This window comes from Vombatus ursinus, unplaced genomic scaffold (genome assembly GCF_900497805.2).
Source record: "Vombatus ursinus unplaced genomic scaffold, bare-nosed wombat genome assembly UNPS02014791.1, whole genome shotgun sequence".
NCBI lineage: Eukaryota > Metazoa > Chordata > Mammalia > Diprotodontia > Vombatidae > Vombatus > Vombatus ursinus.
In genome coordinates, this window is record NW_020954569.1 from 63,115,789 (window position 1) to 63,136,972 (window position 21,184).

Genomic DNA, 21,184 nt, shown 5'->3' on the forward strand with positions numbered 1-21,184 from the left:
TGAAAATATGTTTAATAGGAATGTATATGTAGAGTCTATATCAGATTTCATGCCATCTTGGGGAAGGAAGAGGGAGGGAGGGGGAGAAAAATTTAAAACTCAAAAGCTTATGGAAGTGATTGTTGAAAACTAAAAATTAATTAATAAAAAATTTAAAAATAGTTTTTTATTTTTACCGTCAATGCAAGTACAGCTACTCAAATGTATGAACAAGAGCATAAGAAAAGAACATTTTAAAATGAGCAGGTAAGTGGAAACCAGTAAATGAAAAAACTGCATGATTATAAATGATTCCATATGTGTGTCTACAGCTTCCTTTATTTACTGATTGTTAACCTCACAAAGGTGCATCTATTGACTTTTATTTATTTATTTTTTAAATTAAAATAATTTTAATTATGTATTTTATTTTAAAGGCATTTTATTGATGCCTTTTTTCTTTACATCACAGACATTTCTGAAAAAGACCCCAACACTCTCCCTGCAATTGAAACTTTCCTTACGATAAAGAAAAGCCGTTAAGCAAAACCTACCATACAGTGATCACACATGAAAACCATCTTCAAGTACTGACGGGATGCCACAACTTCAACTAGTCTAAGATCTAGAAAGGACATTAGTCACCATCTAATCCAGTCCATACCAAAAAAGGAATCCCCACTCAACACACCTGGCAGCCTCTACTTGAAGACCTCTAAGAAGTGGGAACCCACAAGCTCCCTTGGCAACCCATGCCATTTGTGGACAGTTCTCCCTATTAGGAGGCATTTCCTAGCATCAAGCCTCTATTTCCCTCTTTGCAACTTCCCACCATATTTTTGTTATACTAAAAGCAGAGGATAAACTTCTTTTCTGTTGCTTCAGAGGACAGAAGAAGGATGAATGCATGGGTTACATAAATTACATGTTGACTAACAGTAACAAAAAACTTTCTGAAAGCCAGAGCTCTCAGATGATAAAATGAGCTGGTTTTTAAGGCAATGAACTCCATGAAATTAAAAAGTGTTCAAACAGAGACCAGATAATCATCTGTTAAGAATATTGTGGAATGAATTCCTATGCTAAGTGAGACGCTGGATTTGATGACCTATAAGATCTCTTCCAACTCTAAGATTTTATGATTCTAACCTAGCTGATCTCTATAGGCACAGAAACATCAAATTTTGAACCTGGATGAGCCAGAAGGTTGACCCTCTAGGCATATACTATATGAACTGAAGCAGTATAGACATACTTATAAAATTTTAGAGGTAGAAGAAACAGGTAAAGAAGATCCAGGTAAGAAATATACCAAAGTGAATTTTGAGTCATCATCTAAACTGCCCCATCGTAGTTCAAAAACTCTGGATTGGGCTGGGGGGCTCTCTTACAGCCATAAGTCTCTTTTGAGACAGGATGTCTATCCTAAACATGTCCCTTCCTACTGCTGCCTTTGTCTATCTAGGAAACTTTTGTCTCCCATGCCTGTACATCCAGATCTCTTGTATTAGCCAATTCTTAGAGTCTCTCTATCTGTGATATCAAAGATGGGAAACAGATAACAAGATCAGAGGCTGAGGGCTGGAAGAAAGCTTAGAGGTTACCTGGGCCAACCTCCTCACTCTATAGATGAAGAAAAGGAAGCCTAGAGAACTTTAGTTACTTGCCCAGGGTCACAACTAGCTAGTGACAAAGCCAAGACTAGAAGTCAGGCTACTAGACCCATCTGACGTCTAAGGATATGAATACTTTTATTAATTTTAAAATTTTAGTTCAAATGGAAAACAAGTTCAAAAGAAAACATTTTTAGTTATGCCAAAGGATTTCAATAATATATCAATAATTCTAGGGGTGGGATGAGTAACTAGACCTGTGATTTCACTGATGTAGGGAACCTCCCATCAGGAAACAACTCTCCTCCTACACATTGGCACAAATCTCTTCTCCAATTATGAGTCTTAGAGAATCAGATGCCAGGGCATTGAAAGGGTATGTGTTTTTTTAGGGTCACCCAGTCAGTATGTGTAAGAAGCAGGATGTGAACCCAGGTCTTTCTGACCCAGAGGCAGGGTCTCTATACACAACAATAAGCCGTTTCTCATGTCAAGATTACTCATCTTTAAAAGACAAAACAAAAGATTACTCACTTCCATAGTTTTCTTATACTGTAATTGTTTTTGTTTGTGCATGTTATCCATCAAAACTTCTATCTGTAGAAGGAACAGCAAAAACACAATTAACAATCACAAAATTAATAATTAATAATAAAAATTAACAATCGCAATAGTCATAAAAACCACAAAAATAATGACAAAAATAATTCATAATCACAATAGAAAAATAAAACTGAAATTAATATAGCACAAAAGTACCTTTGTCTTTCTCCCCTTCAACAAATCCAAAAGACACTTTACAAATTATTTTGTTAATCCCAACCTTGCTCCCTTGTATTCCTAAAATATTAGAACTAGAAAAATCTTTGAGGGATTACCTAGTCTTCTTCCCCTGTGCTCATAAGTGATGTCATACTTAAATCTTCCCAACTAAATATTTTTTTTTAGGCAATTGGGGTTAAGCGACTTGCCCAGGGTCACACAACTAGTAAATATTTTTCTTATAGCTGAAGATTTATAGGGAAGGAAATTCTGCAAATGTCTGGGGTACTTCCATCCAATTTCTAACAAAAACTCTTCCTTTTTCCCAATGTTCCTATGTCTCCTGATGGCACCACCCCACTCCCAGCTACCCAGGTTTGAAATCTCCGCGTCCTCTCTGACTCCTCTTCCTCCCTCCCCCCTCCTTCCTTGTTCCTCCCCGCTCCTCCCTCACACCCAGTGAGCTGCCAGGTTCTGTTGGTTCTGCTGTCACAAGGATCTCTTGTGTCCTTCCTTTCCTCACAATTCATGCTGCCAACAGGCTCCCCTCTCCTGTCACTCGTTCTATCATCATAGTCTACATACTAAGGTGGAAAGAAGGTTGATTTTAGATTTTAGACTTTTTTTTTTGACAATGAACTTATTCATTTGGGAAAAACTTTGAAGGAGGGAAGGACTTAGATTTGAATTTCTGCTCTGCCGCTTTTTCCCAGCATGACTTTGGGCAACCTTTCTAGGCCTCAGTTCCCCAATCCTAAAATGAGGAGGTTAGACTACATGACCTTCCAGACTGAAAACTTACAATCCTAGGAACTGATAATCCAACTACTCTTCCTTCCTCTTCTCAATAGTGCTTTCAAACACTTGTCAAATTAATCTTCCTAATGCATAGGTCTGACCAGAACCATCAGTGGTTCCCTATTACCTATTAGATAAAATATATCTATCTATCTCTAAACTACCTATCTAGCCTTTTCTTATACCACTCCCTTTCAGTCAACCACTCAACTGATAAGCATTTATTAAGCACCTACTGTGTACCAGGCACCATGCTAGGCACCAGGGATACAAAGACAAAAGGTTCCTGTGGTCAGGAAGCTTACAATCTGTTGGGGAAACAACACACACTCATAGCAATAAATACATAGTGCTTTAGGTTTGCAAATCTGTTTACATAAATTATCTCACCATATCAACCCAGTGAAGTAAATGTTATTATTATCCCCATTTTACAGATGAAGAAATTGAGCCTGAGAGAGATCAAATGACTAGCCCAGGATCACACAACTAGTAAGGATCTCAACCAGAATTTAAACTCTGTGTCTTCGTGGCGCCAAGCAAGCATATGTGATATATGTGTATGTGTACACATATATGTATATATATACAAACACACACAAACACACACTATAAACACAAATTAATTTCAAGGGGAGGAGGCACTAGCCTCTGGAGGGATTAAGAAAAACCTCATATAGAAGGGAACACTTGAGCCAGTCTTTGAAGCAAGCTAGGGACTCTGTTATTTGGAGGTGAAGAGGAAGGGCATTCCAGGCATGAGTGATGACCTGTGCAAAGGTATGGAGATAAGAGATGGAAATCAATGTATAGAAATAGCAAGAAGACCAGTTTGGTTGGATCACTGAATGTATGAAGAGGATTCATATGTAATGTGCTTCATTGGAACCAGATTGTGAAGAATATCAAAGAAAAGAGTTTGGTTTTGATCTAAGAAGCAATAGGGGGCCACTGGAGTTCTGTTCTTTTTTTAAAAATTTTGAACTTAGACACATGCAAAAAAGAGCATTTCCATACACAACAGGTACAGAAAGAATTCTATAGGAAACCATGGTGCTCACTAATCTGATAAACAAGAAGCTCTAAGTCACTTTGTCAGAATGAGATCAATGGCAACAAATTGTCAATTTAGCTGCTAATTCCCCCTCCCTTCCCCCACTAACATGAATCAAGACCAGTCAACAACCAGAGCTTCCTTCCTCCTATGCCTACTCCTACCCAACCCAGACAAGAGTCTTGTAAAAGTACACCAAACTGGTTTGGGGGTGCACCATACTAGTTTACTGGTCTGGGGGTATACCATTCCTTCTAGGACTCAAGTGGGATGAGCTCAATTCCACCCAGGTTCCAATAGACCTGATCTGTTACCATCATCATCTACCTTTTATACTGTGTTTCCTCAATGATTTAGGCTTTCTCTACTGTCTTGTGTGCTTGATGTGTCCTTGAACTAAAATTTAGAATTTCTTGAACCTTCCTAAACTTCTGTCAAAATGCTGTGAATCTCCATTGCACACATCTTGGGTTTTATTTTTAAGCAAACAATGAAATTTACAAATTACTTTCAAAACTACATTTCTTTTCTTTGCTTCCTTTTAAACTTCTTTCTGTTCTCTTCTGTGCATTTTTAAAACTATCACAATAGCCCTCTTTTTTTGACATCACCATTGCTACCCTTTCAACATTAACCAAACATTAACATTAATATCCTCTTCTCAACATTAACCAAAAGAGAAAAGCAAAAATAGGAATAATAACTTTTATCAAATAAGCCTAGCCAAGGAAAAGGAAACCTCACAGTGGCTATGTTCAAAACCATATCTCTCTTTCTACACTTCGCATCCATCACCTCTCTTCCAGGAGGTTTCATCATAGGCGCTCTGGAGTCACGTTTGGTCATCGTAATGATTAGAGTTTTGAAGTCTTTCAAAGTTGCTTTCCTTTAAATTGTTTTTGTCCCTGCATAAATTGTTCTCCTAGTTCTGCTCATTTAACTATATTTGTTCATTCTACCCAAGATTCTTTGAAATCACGTACCATTTCTAACGACACAATAATACTCTATTACATTTATATACCACAATTTGTTCAGCCATTCCCCAGTCTTCTAAGAGGCAATCTAAGGCAGCTCCTTAGATTTAATTCTTTGCTTTTATCTTTTCTTTCCCTCCTTTTAGCCGCCCCTTCAGGAGCAGAAAGTTTGATTTGCTTATGACTATTCCTTCCCTGGTATTATCCTCTCCCTATCTCCACTTGTCCCCACGTTGAGTTGGATGTATTCCTGCACCAAACTTTGAATATTCAACTTTTCTTTGTCCATTTCTGATGCGTGAGGCTTATATGAGGTCACTCCCCATCTCCTTCTACGTGTTTGTATATTCCTCACTTCACACACCTTAATTATGAGAAGTAGCAATTTCCACCCTCATCTTCCTTCTCTCTACAATCGTATATTCTTCCTTTTACCCTCCCTTCTCTTTCCCCTCTTAAAACCTTAAGAATAGGACCAATACTCCTCAGGACCTTGGTTTTCCTTACTTAAATACTCAATAAATACTCTTTGAAGACATTAAAGTTCTGAAAGGACACTTGTTTCTTCTCCCCCATTAGAATGTTATCATTACATCATTATACAGCTCCTTCCAATTACTTTATTTTTTTAAAGTTAATTAATTAAATTAAATTTACAATTAAAGTTACCTTTCAAAATGTCTCTGGACTCTTGTGTTTATATCCCCTATTTCCTATTCAGCTATGATCTTTTCATCAGAAATACTTGAAAGTTCTCTATTTCATTAAAAATCCATTCCCCCCCCCCAAAAAAAGATTATACTCAGCATTGCAGGGTAAGTTATTCTTGGTTGTAAGCCTGTATCTCTTGCCTTTTGTAATATTATTGTATTCTGAATTCTCCTCTCATTTTTAGTAGAAGCCCTCAGCTCTTGTGTGAGCCTGTCTATAATTCCTTCTATTTGAACTACTTTTCAGATTCTTAAAGTATTTTTTCTTTGACATTCCTGAGACATTTCCTTTTGTGTTTTCTTTCAGGAGGTGACAAATCTGAGGTCCAGATAAATTAAGGGACTTGCTTAGCCAGTACGTGTCAGAGTTATATTTTGAACTTGAGGTCTCGGACTCCAAATCTAGATTTCCTATATCAGAAAAACAGACCTAATTATTGAATGGGCATTGCCTCAAAGTAAGAACTTGGAGAGACTGACTTTAAAAGGCCAAGGCCTTCTACTGCATCCTGGGCCAGTGTCCTGATCTATAACCGTCCACTGGACCCAGATGGCTCTGGAGGAAAAAGTGAGACTGGTGATTTTGTACAGCCCTCCCTCACTTAAAACCGATTCACTTACAAGTCATGGTATCATCTTCCTGATGCCATGGTCCTCTTCGAGACTGAAGGACAAACCACAATTCAGGAGGTGACTAGTGGAGTCTTTCTTTCGTTATTTTGTGCTCTGGTTTTTTTTTTTTAATTAAACTTTTTTTTTCAATTAACAAAAATCTATTCTCTATTTCCCACCTACCCACCCCAATTAAAAAAGAAAAAGAAAACTGTAGTTACAAATATGCACAGTCAAACAAAACAAATCTTCCACATTGTTCATATCTAAAAAATGTTTCATTCTGTACCCTCAGGTTTTAATAGATCTGGGCAGTTTTCATTTATTATTTCTTGAAATACAGCATCCAGGTCTTTTTAAAAATTGGTTTTTAGTAAGTCATTCAACAAGCATGTAGTAAGCACATACTATGTGTCAGGCATTGTGCTAAGCACTGACAATACAAAGAAAGGCAACAGTCCCTGCCCTAGAGCTCACAGTCCCAGGCTTCCAGTTCTTGGATGAGATTTAATATTGTCTCTCTAAGTTAGTTATTTTTCTATATTCTTTCCTCCAGAGTTTTTATTTCACTTTTATCTCTTGCTTAAGAGGTATTTCTTCTAGATATTCATGTAGTTGTGGAAAATTCATTTTTTCCCCTTTGAATCTCTGCTTACAGTTGTTATTGAGAGAAAAGGATCCAGGACAAAGCCTTAGGGATCACCCATAGGGAGGGGGTGAGAAAGGGAAGTTGATCCAGCAAAGACTAACAAGGAATAGCCAAACAGAAAGGAGAAGAAACAGGAGAGAGTAATGTCATGAAAACCCAGAGAGAAGAAAATATCCCAGAAGAGATAAGAAAATATTCAGCAAAGGAGAAGAAAATACCGAAGAAGAGAGGGTGGCAATAGTGCCAAATGCTATAAAGGGTTCAAGAAGGAGGAAGACTGAGAAAAGTTCTCAAATTTGACAATTAAGAGATCATTGGGAACTTTGGAAAGAGAAGTTTCAATTAAGTGATGGGAATGTAGCCAGATTGAAAAAGTCTGAGACTATGAGTAAGAGGAGAGAAAGTAGAGGCAACAAATGAAAATAGTTTTTCTTCCAGAGAGAGACAGAGACAGACACAGAGACAGAGAGACAGAGAGAGACTGACTACAGGATGACATCTTAAGGAAATGAAAGATTCATGTGAGAGATTTTTTTTCTTTTTTTGCAGATGGGGGAGATCTAGGCATTTTTGTAGGCAGTAGGGAAGGGCCCATTAGATTTAGAAAAATTAAAGATTACAGAGAATGGAGATGATGATCAGGGTAATCTGTTAGAAGAAATAGGAGGGGATAGGATCAAGGTACAAGTAAAGGTGTTAAACTTGATAAGAAGTAGGGTATAAGAGCCACTTTTTCATAAGAAAAGAGAGAGTCTGGGTCTGGTAAGGCATGAGTCATTATAGAACAAAGGAGCAAGGGATTTGAGCATAGAGGATAACGTAACATTTAACTGGTTAACTTTTGTGTCATGATCAGAAAAGGAGAAAAGTGAAGCCAGATCAGTGATGATGGTGCAGAAGATTACTAAGGGATAGAAAGATTGAGGTCACAATGAAGACAAAAAATATGTTTGAAAGAGTGAAACATAGAGATGAAAGAAGGTTACGGGTGGATAGAGGAAATTCAGAATTCCTAATCACAAAAGTAGAATACTTGTGGATAATGCTAATATCAAAGATGTGCCAGAGGTGTGCTGAAGCTAGCTCCAACCATTAAATTTTGAGTGTGAGCATTTATACCTTGGAAATTGGCAAACACAACAAATCAGGGCTTGATTTATTGCCTTGTTGGTTATCCAGATTTAAGAAAGGGATGGAGAAAAAAGTTAATAATGTACATTAAATTTAAAAGCATGTCTTGCACATGTTAATTTTTCTGAGAGCCAGTTAATTAAACTTTACTGTACTACATGTGGTTGAGGTAGAGTGAAAGAGTAGATCATAGGGGCTGGGGAGATTGAGGAACTGGGAAGTCAGGGATTGAGAGTGAAGAGGAATACTCCAAGCCGGATACTAAACTCCTTCAGAATTGAGGAAGAATGATCTTGAGGCCAGGAGATAACTGCCTCTAAGATCTAGATAGAATGATATCTAGATCATTAGATTGAAGCTCCAAAATGAAGATATTGAGTGCCAACAACAAAAGGAAGGTCTGGAAGTGGTAGTGAAGAACAAGTTGTATGTCAGTTCCTCCTCCAGGACCAATATATCTGGGAGAAAGAAAGAAGCTATATATCCAATACTAGAAGTTCCAAACAACTAGTTGTTCCAAATTTCCTCATGTCTCTCTGCCTAGACTGCACTTGTTTCACACTTTCTCTCTGACTTTTGAAATCCTTCTCTTCCTTTAAAGCTGAGCTCAGGAACCATCTTTTCCACGAAACCTTCCCTGATCATCCTGACTTAAGTTGAATTCTTACTCTTCCAATTTTCCCAGAATACTTTGTTAGGATAGTCCCTATCACGGTCTATCTTATGGTCTATCTTGTGTCACATTCATCTGGGTTCATGCTGTATCTCCCCATAAGACTGAAGCTCTTTGAATCCAAATGCTGTTTTATTCTCCATCCTTAGCATCTAGCACAGTGCCTTGTATCTAGTAGGTACTTAATAAATGTTGGTTTGAGTTGAGTAGTGTAAGAAGTGCTCAGGAAATTCAAAGTAATGGCAAAGGTCATTATCCCACAGTGATCTCTCCTTTCTCCTAACTCTATCAGTACTTAGTAATGCCACCCAAACTAAAACTACCACTATCTCTGCAACCTGGGGCAAGTCACAAAGTGTTCCCACATTGTCATCAGAAAATGGTAGAATGGGAAGAGAATTTAGTGATCATCTAGTTAAATACTCTCATTTTACAGATAAGAAAACTGAGACTAAGTGAAGTGACAGACGCTTGGGCACACAGGTAGTTCATGGCGGAATGAAGACTGGATATTGAGTCCCCTGATGCTTTTTACTCTGTACTATGCCATGCTTTTAATATGCCTCCTTCTTATCTGTTTCCTACAATAGAAAATCTCTGTAACATAATAACTCACAATTCTAAAGCACTTTAAGCTTTACACTTTAACCTTTGCTCCTGACTTTGTGGCATAGGTTGTATGAATATTTTTAGGACTCTTTTACCCATAATGGAACCAATGCTCATAGAAGTTACTTGCCAGAGTCTCACAACTATCAAGTGTCAGAATTGTGATTTGTGTCTTGGTCCTCCTGATTACAAATCTAATGCTCTTTCCACTACATTATGGTGTATGTATGGTGACATTATAGTGAGGGGGAAGGGCAGAACAGAGCAACTAATCTAATTTTCAAGAGTCAAAGACTCCGTCAAATAAGGTCAATGGTTCTCTTTCTGGTTCTGTTAAATTAAACACTTCTTACAAGGATATTTTGTCCACACAGGACAAATAATGAAAGAACTGAGCTCATTTTTAGGAACTCTGATCAATATAATGACCAACCACTACTGTAGAAGAGGCATGATGAAATGCTGGACTCGGGATACAGATTAAGACATTTATTTTTCTTTCTTTCAGACATGGCCAATGAAAGAATTTTTTTTTTCACTTGATTATGAATATTTGTTGGGAAGACTTTGTTTTTCCTTTTTTTTTTCCAGTGGGTTGGAGGGATGAAGTGGGGTGGAGAAATAATTTTTATATAATAATCTTAAAAATTAAATTAAGAAATTAATTTTAAAAAGAAATAGGAAAAAAAAGAATTAAGCTCATTATGTGAATAGTTCTTGATCAAAGAATACCTTTACTACCTAGGAGACAGAGTTTTGAAGACCAAAAAAATACAGATTGGCCATGAACCTTGATCAAATGATCTGAATAGCTATTTAGCTCTCCATTTCAGTTTGCCTTTATGAACCCAGTCCAACAGTGGTCTGGATACCAGAAGCATTCATTTCTCTTACACAAGTGGAAATCTTACCCTCAGTGAGGTTTGTGTTGACCCTAGAATGGCTCTTAATCTGGTCATACCTGGTCTGTTTCTGCTACAGTTTTGGAAAGCCCATGATCTCTCTCTAAGCCTCTCCCTAAGACTTGATACTGTTACTTCAGCCAGAATATTTTTAGGATAGAAATTTTGGTGATGATGGGAGTTTCTTTTTTCCATGCTCTAGTAAAAGACTGGAAAGATCTATATTTGTCTCCCTCACTCCACACCTAGTTTGGTTTTATGACCAAGGGAGCAAAGATCTCTCTCTACAACCTATTTTTTAGGAAGTAAAAGAAAAGGTAGTTTTAAAAAGAGAAGTTAGCATTGACTCATTTTTCTCCAAAGATTGTTAAAAAAAAAAATGAGATATCTGAATGAGGAAGTGGTACAGCAAAGTACCTATTGTGACATAAATAATTATGTAATTTTAAAATAACCTTGGGACTTTTTAAAGAAGACAGAGAAGATTTACTTTTTAATTCCAAGAGGAAATTTATGAAAGCTAATTCATGAAAGCTAATTCATAAAAGTGTATACAGAGCACTCTGGAACATACTCCAGATACAGAGAATTAGGTGTTTGTAGTTTTTAAGGAGAGGAAGTTCAAATGGCTTGCAAAAGTAACAATACTATCTCAAAAATGACTAAGGACTGGGTAAGGGTGGAGTTGGGCCTGGAAATGAACTACCCAGAATGTCTAAAGAAAAGAATGGGCCACAGCATTTACTACCAGGAGAATTAGCTTCTTTGCTAATATGAAAACTTAACCTTTTTCCGTTGTATTTTCTGCTTTTCTTTGAATTCTTCCATCTTCCTAGCTTCTTCCCGTAGAGTTTGTGCCAACTGGAGATGAGATTGTCCTACATTGTCTATTTCTGCAAAAGGGAGAAGAAAGGAACAGAAACCAATGTCGACATAAGTCCAAATTTGAATTTATTCATCTACTTATATGAAAATGCTTGACACAAATTCAATGGCATAAAGTTCATTCACCACTGGAAAGGACATGGCATAGAGCAGGAATTCTTAATCTGATATCCAAAACTTTTTTAAAAAATGTTTTCACAAATTATTTCAATATAATATAATTGGTTTCCCTTTATAATCCTTTGTATTTTATTTTATTCATTTTAAAAAACATTATTCTGAGATGGGGTCCATAGGCTTAGGAAATTGCCAAAGGAGTCCATGACACAAAATATGCAAAGAACCCCAGGTAGAGAAAGAATTGACATCTGGAGAGGCTCATGTCTGAATCCCCGCTTGTTCGCTGAATAGCAACAGAACTGTGAGCAAGTCAACTTGAACATTGCCCGGCTGTCCTCTGTGCATGCAAGGTATTCACTTCTTCCCTCTGTCTCTGGAAATCCCAGGTTTCCTTCCAGACCCAGCACAAGCACAATTTTCCACACGAAATCTTACCTGATCTATTCCCCCCATCCCTCCCTTCCCAGTTACTGGTGCCTTCCCCCAAAAGTTACCTTGTATTTGCTTTTTATGTATGTATGTTGTATATATTTACCACCAGACCAGCAGTCAGAAAGACTCATCTTCCTCAGTTCAAATGCAGCTTCAGACATTTACTAGCTATGTGGCTCTGAGTAAGTCACTTAATCCTGTTTACCTCAGTTTCCTCATCTGTAAAATGATCTGGAGAAGGAAATGCAAAACACTCCAGTATCTTTGCCAAGAAAACCCCAAATGGGGCCATGAAGAGTTGGACACAACTGAAAAACAACTGAACACATATACCTATTTATGTGTGTGGTTTCTCCTCTATTGGAAAAGTCTCCTGAGGCAGACTTTATAATTTAATAATAGCTAATAATATTACTAATAATATTAAAACTAAATTATATTAAAATTTAAAATAATAATAATATTATTAGTAGCTATTACTAAATAATAGCTGGGCTAAGCACTTTTCACATTTTTTAAAAATTTTATTTCATCTTTACAACAACCCTGAGAGAAGGGTGCTATTATTATCCTCATTTTTACAGCTGAAGAAACTAGGGCAAATAGAGGTAAGTGACTTGCCCAAGGTCATACGGCTAGTAAAATTTGTCTGAGGACAAATTTGAACTCAGGTCTTCCTGACTCCAGGCCCAGCACCATCTAGTTGCCCCCAGTTTTGTGTACCCAATTGCTGTCCCATAACAGGCACCTAGTAAAAGCTTGTTGATTGATCACTGTCAACATACCCTTGGCACACGTCAGTTACAACCATATTAAAAGGACTCAGCACCTTCAGAGAAGCAGAAAGCATTAGGTGCTGAGTTTCAGGAGTGAGAATGTTATAAAACATTAGAGCTGAAAGAGACCCCAGAAACATTCTAGTTCTGATGTTACAGATGGAGACACTGGCAGATGAAGAAGGTAAGGGACTTATCACATGGCAAGTCAGTAGCAGAACCAGGACTAGAACCCAAAAAAACTCCCAGTTGAGAGCTCTTTCTAGCACACCATCGAGTGGTACAGATTCAATGAAAACCAACAAGCAATCATTAAGTGCCTGCTATGCATAAAGTACCGCACTGGAGGTGAGGGTCCAAAGACAAAATAAAAAGCAGTCCTAGTCCTCAAGGAGCTTACATTCATTCCACTGAGGGAAAGCTACATTACACAGATAAGCAAAAATAAGATTATTTAAGGAGAGGGAGAGCTCTAACAACTAGAAGAATCAGGAAAAGCTTCAGGGGTAGCACCTGAGATGGTATCAGATATATAATGGTGGGTCAGTGAGTTTGTTGTTGTTTGGCCTTTTATTTCAGAAAAGACCAATGATATCATGTGTGGTGTCTTGACTTGCATGTGAATTGAAGTGAGGCAGAGTTATGCAAAGTCATCAGCCTCATGCTCTCTTCCAGTTATTGAAGTCTGGTGACAAGTCAAAAGTCAGGATGACTGGTCCAGGATACAGTGGATGACCTTGGTGCCTTCGATGCTTGACCAAGCTCTAAGCACTCCACAGCGCCTGCTTCAGCTGCTTTCACGGCTGTTGGAACAAATTGTTCTCATCTAACCATTCCACCAGGGGGAGTCTTCATACGTTTGGGGTAGACATCCCCCTAATTCACTGACAGGTTTGAGGCCTGTTGGTTACCCGCAACCTGGTTTAGCCTGTCTGCTGAGTCAGTTTATTGGGGTGTGGCCACTGTGCATGATACAGCTTCTTGTAGACACAGGTGAGAGTCGAGTGAAGGTGGACACCGAATTGGGTGGATGAGCAGTCCTGAAAAGGGGTCAGCAAGCCCTCACACCAGAGGTACTAGTCCTCCCTGAACATCCCCTGGGTCACCTCCTGAGAAAGGTACTCAATGCTTCCAAAAGTGAAACACACAGGCAGACTTAGACATCATCTGGTTCATTTTTATAGACGAGGAAGCAGAGGACCAGCATGGTTAAGTTACTTGCCCAGTCACCAAGTATAACCCCCTCATAAATGAAGATCACCCACAAAGATATAGTGGCATATTTGAGGTCCCATAGCAAGTGAATGTCAGCTGAGAGTAGAGTTCAGATTTGTCTCTTCTTATCATGCATGATCACTCATGTGCAAATCTCAGTGTCAAAGCCCCAAATCTCATTTATACCCCAACAAGGGCAATGTAGTCCAGAAATAAAAAACATTATGAAAGGCCTCTCACTTTGCCTTCTATTTGACTTCCAGGTACTGTGATTGAGACAAAGATGGCTACATCAGGAAGAAAGCCATTCCTCAACCCACAAAGAACTAGAAAAGAGGAACATCCCCATAGGACTGAACAATGACAATTGGTTACTTCACACTGGAAGTTTAAAAACTGTGAGAATTGGTTACTTCTCAAAGGCTTCTTCCTGAATTCAGTTTCCCCAAGATTTAAGAAGCAAGATAAACAAGATAAATCCACCATCCCCTGGTGAGCTTACTAAGTAAGAGTGAGATGGCAGGACTTCACCTGAGTGTCACAATGAGTCTGTATATAAGAGGCTAAGGAGGAAGAAATTGTGTGTGTTAGAGAAAGTAACAGAATCCTTAAGGTTCAGCAAACACCAGGGAATCGTCGGTCATGGCGCCAAAATTTGGGAGAAACTGATTGTTAGATCCAGTCTGGGAAAACAATAAGACAGCCAAGAAAGCAGAAAAAGGATCCAACACATCTGATCAACCCATAAAGCCTGAGCACAGTACCTTTCTTCCTTCTACATACTCAAAATCTATACACAGCATCGAAGCCACCTTCACTAGTCAATTTAGCCAGATTTTACCTGTGTAAGAGTATTTGAGGATGGTAGCAAATGCCCTCATAGTATGATGTACTCAGCTGATGGGAGCTCTCTGAGCTGTCTGCAGAACTGGCACAAACATGAAAATATGGGCAAGGGGATAAGTCTGACTGAGGACACTGATATTGGGATATCATAGGAGGTCCATGATGATTATCACCCAGCTCTGCCCTGACACTGGGAAAGACAGTCCTTCTTGCTAAAAACAAGCCACAACAAATAATAATAATGGCTATTTGTAAAAACATCTTAGGGTATGTAAAATGCTTCATATATTTTACTTCATTTGATCTCTATAATAGTTCTATGAAGTTGGTATTATTAATAATTAGGCATTATTATTCTCATTTTATGGGCAGGGAAACTGAGATTCAGAGAAGTTAAGTGACTTGGCCATGAAACATAGTAAAGTATGTCATTACTGTTGTTGTTTTTCAGTCATTCAGTCACACTGACTCTTCATGACCCCATAGACCATACCATCCATGGGGTTTTCTTGGCAAAGATACTGGAGTGGTTTGCCATTTCCTTCTCCAGTGGATTAAGGAAAATAGAAGTTAAGTGACTTGCCCAGGCTCACACAGCTAGTAAGTGTCTGAGACTGTACTGGAATTCAGATCTTCCTGACTTCAGGCCCAGCACTGTATACATTGAGCCTCCTAGCTGCCTCCATAGCAAGTAAAAGAGGCTGGATTAGAACCCAGAGCTCTAGGATTCCAAGTCTAGGACACTTTCTGCTACATCATATTGCCTCTCATTAAATAGACAGAACATAAGCTCCTTGAGGACAGGAATTGGCTCAGTTTTGGTTTTGTATCGTTGGCACACAGCACATTTGCCTGGCAGGTGGAAGATACTTAACACATGCTTGTCGATTGTAAGATAATATTTGCTGAATGAACAAATGAAAAGAATGAAGAGAAATTATGCAAGATTGCCCAGCTCTCTTGAAATCACCAAGCCAGAAGAATTCTGCTGAATTTGTTTGCACCTCACAGGTACTCCCACCACCAGACTTTCACTAGGCTGGTACAGAAATTTTAAGAGACAGAGAATAACCTTAAACACTTACGCTGCTTGAAGACTTCCAGGGCCCTCTTCATGGTGCTGAAAAAGCAAATGCAGGGATATAATCACAATTTTGGAAAGGCCTAAATAATGTCCTGCCATAAATTTCCCACAGGAGGTCCCTCCACACAACACGCTGAGGCCGTCCCTGCAATTCTTTTGATATTCCCTGGATACCAACAGAGTACCATGGTCTATTCAAAAATTATCCCTCATTCTTTCTGTGATGTGCCCTTATTATTTTTTTAAGTCTTACATTTTTCTGATAACATCCTATTAAGAGCTTTTATTATTTAAAGAAGGTTGAAAATTAGCACTAAGGGTCCTTTTGAAATACAAACTACCACTTCTTGATTTTTTTATATTATTTTTGGGTTGTTGTTTGTTTGTTTTTATTTATTTATTTATTTTTTGGAAGAAGGCACTCCATCTTCTGACTCCAGTTCTGATATTTGCCCGGCTGTCCTCCATGCCTGGAATGCTTGCCTTCCTTACCCCCATCACCGAGCTTCCTGACTTCCTTCAAGTCGCAGCTCACATGTCAAAGCACATTCTGCACAAATCCTTTCCTGGTTCCCTCTGCAGCTTTCCCTCTAAGACTCACTCCCATTTACAAGCTGTATATCTTTCATGTTCATAGTTGTTCGCATACCGTCTTCTCCACCAGAATGCAGGCTCCTGGGGAGGACCATGTTCTTGTCTTTCTTTGTCTCTCCAGTGCTTAGCACTGTGCCTGGAATGTAGTAGTGCTTAATAAATGCTTATTGACTAAATGACAGACATCACAGTCCCTGTCTTCCAGCTCTACTCTGATACTCTGTTCATTCAATATTAAATACCTCACTTCTCAGACCTCTGCTTTCTTTTCTTTCTTTACACAACTTTTGTTTATATCTCTTTTTTTTTCACAAAATGCTCCCCCTTACCAAAGCTACCCCTTGCAAAAAAGAATAAAAAAGAAATGGAGAAAAAAGCACCTCAACAAAACTAACGAATACACTAACCAAATCAGACGGTATATGCAATATTCCGTACACATTTTTACCACCTCTGACAAAAAAGGAAGGATATACGAAGTTTGGACATCAAAATTACACATTTGCTTTCCTTTCAAGGTAGTTTCCAGGAACCTGCTGCACTGCCAAAATAAGGTCAACTTCTACCTAAAGGAATTCATTAATGGCCTGAAAAAAATGAGTGGGTTTCTCTGAGTAGCTAACTTCCTACCAGAGTAAATTAAGTAAATGAACATGTTAGCAGATACATAGGAAGGTCTCCCAGTTGAAGGAGCTAGGGCAGATATGCGGTCTCTACAGTACCTTAAGGAAAAACACCACCCTATCTGGGAAATAATACTGTTTTGCTGCTGACCCTCTGACTTGCACAAGGGAGAAATCATGGTGCTATCTTTGTTCCCCTCACCAATGAAATCTATTTTTGCTTCACTTGCTAACATTCCATTGCTAGACATGAGAGCAAGCCAGGGCTGGAAGCTACATGTTGTGAATCCCTCATAATCATAGCACTGAGTTCACGCCCAAGGCCTGTATCAGAGGCAGGTGTGAAGAGGAAGAACCACAGGGAAGTACAAAAAGGTCACACAGATTTCCAACTGGAAGGGGCTTGAGAGATCATGTACTTTAACCCTCTCATTTTAAAAATGACAGCTCCAAGGCCAAAAGAAAGGAAGGGATTTATTTGGTCAGTAGTAAGAAGGCTGAATTTGGAACCTAGGTCCTTGGACTCCAAATCTTTCCAGTACACCTCAGAGTGCCACTCCTTTGGTCACAGAAGTGATGTCATCAGAGCAATGCCTTAAAACCCACTCTGCAGTCTATGCCACCCTATCACATACTCACTTCACTCCCAGCTTACTATGGTCTGTTCCAGGTCTTCACCTGCTGCCTTGCCCTTCTAAGGATAGCTTTACCCTGGGATTGCCTTGATATGGGTACCTTACTCTCCCCTTAACCCCTCACTTCCTAGCTCCCCTTCTATGTTTCCCCATTACAATATGAACTCCTTGAAAGTAGAGACCATCTTGTTTTTCTTGGTTTTGTATCCCTAGCACTTAGCACAGTGCCTGGCATATGGTAAACATTTAATAAATGCTCTATCTGTCTGTCTATCTATCTATCATGTCCACTATGTGAAGGATGGACTAGAGAGGAGAGAGACTAGAAACCAGGAGTCTATTTGGGTGATTATTACAATAGCCCAGAAGGAAAGGTAATGAGATTGTTAACTAACGTGGGAGCAGTGGGAGCAGAGAGGAGAACAGTAAGAGGGATGCTATGGAAATCCAGTTGAATGTGAGGGTTGAGGGTAAGAGAAGACTCAGATAAGATTTCTATTTCCAGATTAGATAAATGGAAGAATGGTGTTGCCAGCTGCAGATAGAGGGAATTTGAGAGGAGCAGTAGGTTAGGAGGGAAAAATGATGAGTTCAGGCCTCATCTTTTTGGTCTGTTCTCATGCAAATCATTTAAATGCTAGACTAATGGGTTTGCCAGATTAAGGGCCTTGCTAAACTTTTCCAGCTTCACTGTAACTTTCTGGAGATTCCCTGACACTGTCCTGATTCTTCCATTGTACTAAGATTTTTCTACATCAAAAACATTTCTTGAAATATAGTAATAGAACTTTAGAGCTAGAAGGGACCTTGGAAATAACCTAGTTCAACCTCCTTGCCCCCACCCATATTAATACAGATAAGAACACTGCCACATTTTGAGAGGTATCACAACTCACCCACTAATAGCTAACTAGCAATGAAACAAAACGAACATGTCCCAACTCCCCGTCCAGTGCTATTAAATATGACATCACCAATGACTAGAAAATTATTATAATTAATGCAAATATTTCATTTTACTGGCGTTTATTATAACATGACCTGATATAATATCTATATCTCTGCATATGCCCAGAGTAGTAAGACCAATTGTTTTTGCACCCCTAGAACCAATCATAGTGTCTTCTACATAGTAAGTGTTCAATAAATTCTTGTTGAACAAATGAATAAATGAATCATTCTCTGTGAAGATTTGGCAGGTTCACTATACTTTTGATATTTTCCAATAGCACTTAAGAGGCAATATGATATAACGAATCTTGAACTCAAAAAAAAACTGATGGGGAAACACTCTCTATCAATACATACTGGCATCTGCAACTTATAATCTTAGAGACATTCCCGGAACTTTGAGAAGTTAAATGACTTTTCCAGTCTCCTCTCTCACACATGGTAGTTAATGGGGCTCTGCACAAGTCACTTAAAGTCTTAGGGCCCCAGGCAGTTCTCTAAGACTATAAGTGGCAGATCAGGTGCCAATATGCACTGGCAAAGGGTGTTTCCTCATAAGGAGTTCCCTATACCAATGAAATCAGCACTTAGTGCCTGGCATGTAGTAGACGCTTAATAAATGCTTATTGATTGATTGATTGAAATCATAGAGCAAGTCTAAAAACTTGAAGTAACAGATATGAGAATGTGGGATGGCTTGTGTATCATTTCAGTGAATGGAAATGAAGAAGAGGGATTGTCTATCCATAGACACTGACCTCTTAGGGAAATTCTCTGAAAGGGAGTGAGGATGGTTTGTTTCAGACCTCCTGAAATGAAGTGGCATAGTACCCTGACCCTTATTTCTTCAGGAGGTTCTGGAGGTACATTAGATTCCACATTGCTATAAATGTGGAATTTGGAATGCTTCATCAGGAACTTTAAGGAGTACTTAAAAATAAGCATCTTTTCTTTTTTTTGATAAAGAAGTTTTCATCTTGAACATTGCAATAAAATGCTGCTCTTTTTTTTTCTTTTGGTGGAGGGCAAGCACCATTATCAAGGGAAGGAGGCACCCAAAGGCTGTTGGTCCTTCCTCAAGAGTCACCTCAGGGGCTCTACTGAGGGCCAAGATGCTATAAAACAGAGCCTGTGCCTCTCTGCCCCAAGGAAGACTGACATGAAACTCAGGTGTGGGCCCTGAGGTCCTATGTCTTGAGTTTGGTACTTCTCAGAACCCACTGAACTACTATGCCCACTGCTTTTACTAGAGGGTGGAGAGAGAGAGGAGAGTCACTGAATACGTCTTGATAGGAGAATGTCGAGGGAATCTGTGCTTACTTGTATGTACCTCTGCTTATTAAAATGTATTATCTCAACTTTGACCTTCTTCATTGAACCAAATAATGGACCACTACTCCAGAGAACAAATAATCACAAAGTGGTGCAATAAAAGGCATCATCTTGGATCCATCCCAAATTGAAGGAGCACTTGGCTATGAGACCTTGAATTCACATTCTGTTCATGATCCCTCACTTTACTGGCCTACTCTGCCTGATCAAAAAGGGCTGCGGAATGGGAGAAAATCTAGGTAACATTAGAAAATGTGGGAAACAAAAAAGAGGGAAAGGGACATACTTAGTCTCATTTTGCCCACAGGGTTTCTTCCGGCAGAGGTTGATCAGGTCTTTGCCATATTTCTCTTCAATCATTGCCCTGTTGTGAACAGAAAAGAAGATAATGGGTCATTCACAGGTCCTTAGAACCATTTTTGTCAAACTCATAACCTTAACTATATCATCATTTCCTTGAAGACAAAAAGCCTGGCTTCTATATTAGGTGTGTGAATATAATTTAACTCACTATGAAATAAATTCAATCCTGGATCTCATCTAACAGTTTAGTTACTACTATTACTACTACTAATATCTGGTCACAAAAGGTAGTGCCTCAAGGTTTACAAACTGCTTTCCTTACAATAATCATTTGGGGTAGGTGTATTTTATAGCTCCATTTTGCAGAGTAGAAGAATGAAACTCAGAGAAGCTAATTTCCTTGCATGGTACCACAGGGCAAGTGCCTTACCTGCCCCAGGAAGTATCAGAGCTAGAACTCAAAGGCAGGCCTTCTGACTTCAAATCTAATGCTCCTTCTACTATGCTCAGAATTGGAGGAAGCAACATTTCTTTGCCTGCTGTACTCTCTTCTCTCCTATCCAAGTCTCTCTATCATTTGAGACTCGGCTCAATTCCACTTTCCTACATGAAAACTTTCTTGACTACTTCAGCCCAGATTGATCCTCTATCCCTTTCAAGACCTACAGCACTTTTTTTCTAGCTCACATGATTGAGCACTTCATTATTTATTACCTGGATCATTTCATAATATTTAATTTGTGTTAGTCTTGTACCCTTAACTACACTGCATATTCCTCAAGGGAATAAAGCACCCTCCCTCTCTCTGTCTTTTTTTTTCCTTTTTGGTGAGGCAGTTGGGGTTAAGTGACTTGCCCAGGGTCACACAACCAGTAAGTGTCAAGTGTCTGAGACCGAATTTGAACTCAGGTCCTCCTGA

General features: G+C 38.8%; 1 protein-coding gene across 4 annotated transcripts in view; it reads right to left on the minus strand.

Moving 5' to 3' along the window:
* The window catches only part of PSTPIP2 (proline-serine-threonine phosphatase interacting protein 2), an 82,734-nt gene that overhangs the window by 38,013 nt on the left and 23,537 nt on the right, over positions 1-21,184 (minus strand). For all 4 annotated transcript variants that reach the window (XR_003569676.1, XM_027868724.1, XM_027868723.1 and 1 more), the window contains 4 exons: positions 20,249-20,326; positions 15,829-15,863; positions 11,256-11,362; positions 2,127-2,189 (listed from right to left, as the gene is read on the minus strand). Coding sequence is in view for 3 of the 4 variants with exons in the window: in XM_027868724.1 (XP_027724525.1) it covers positions 2,127-2,189; positions 11,256-11,362; positions 15,829-15,863; positions 20,249-20,326 (283 nt within the window). In the remaining variant the exon portion in view is untranslated. The remainder of the gene's footprint in view (positions 1-2,126; positions 2,190-11,255; positions 11,363-15,828; positions 15,864-20,248; positions 20,327-21,184) is intronic.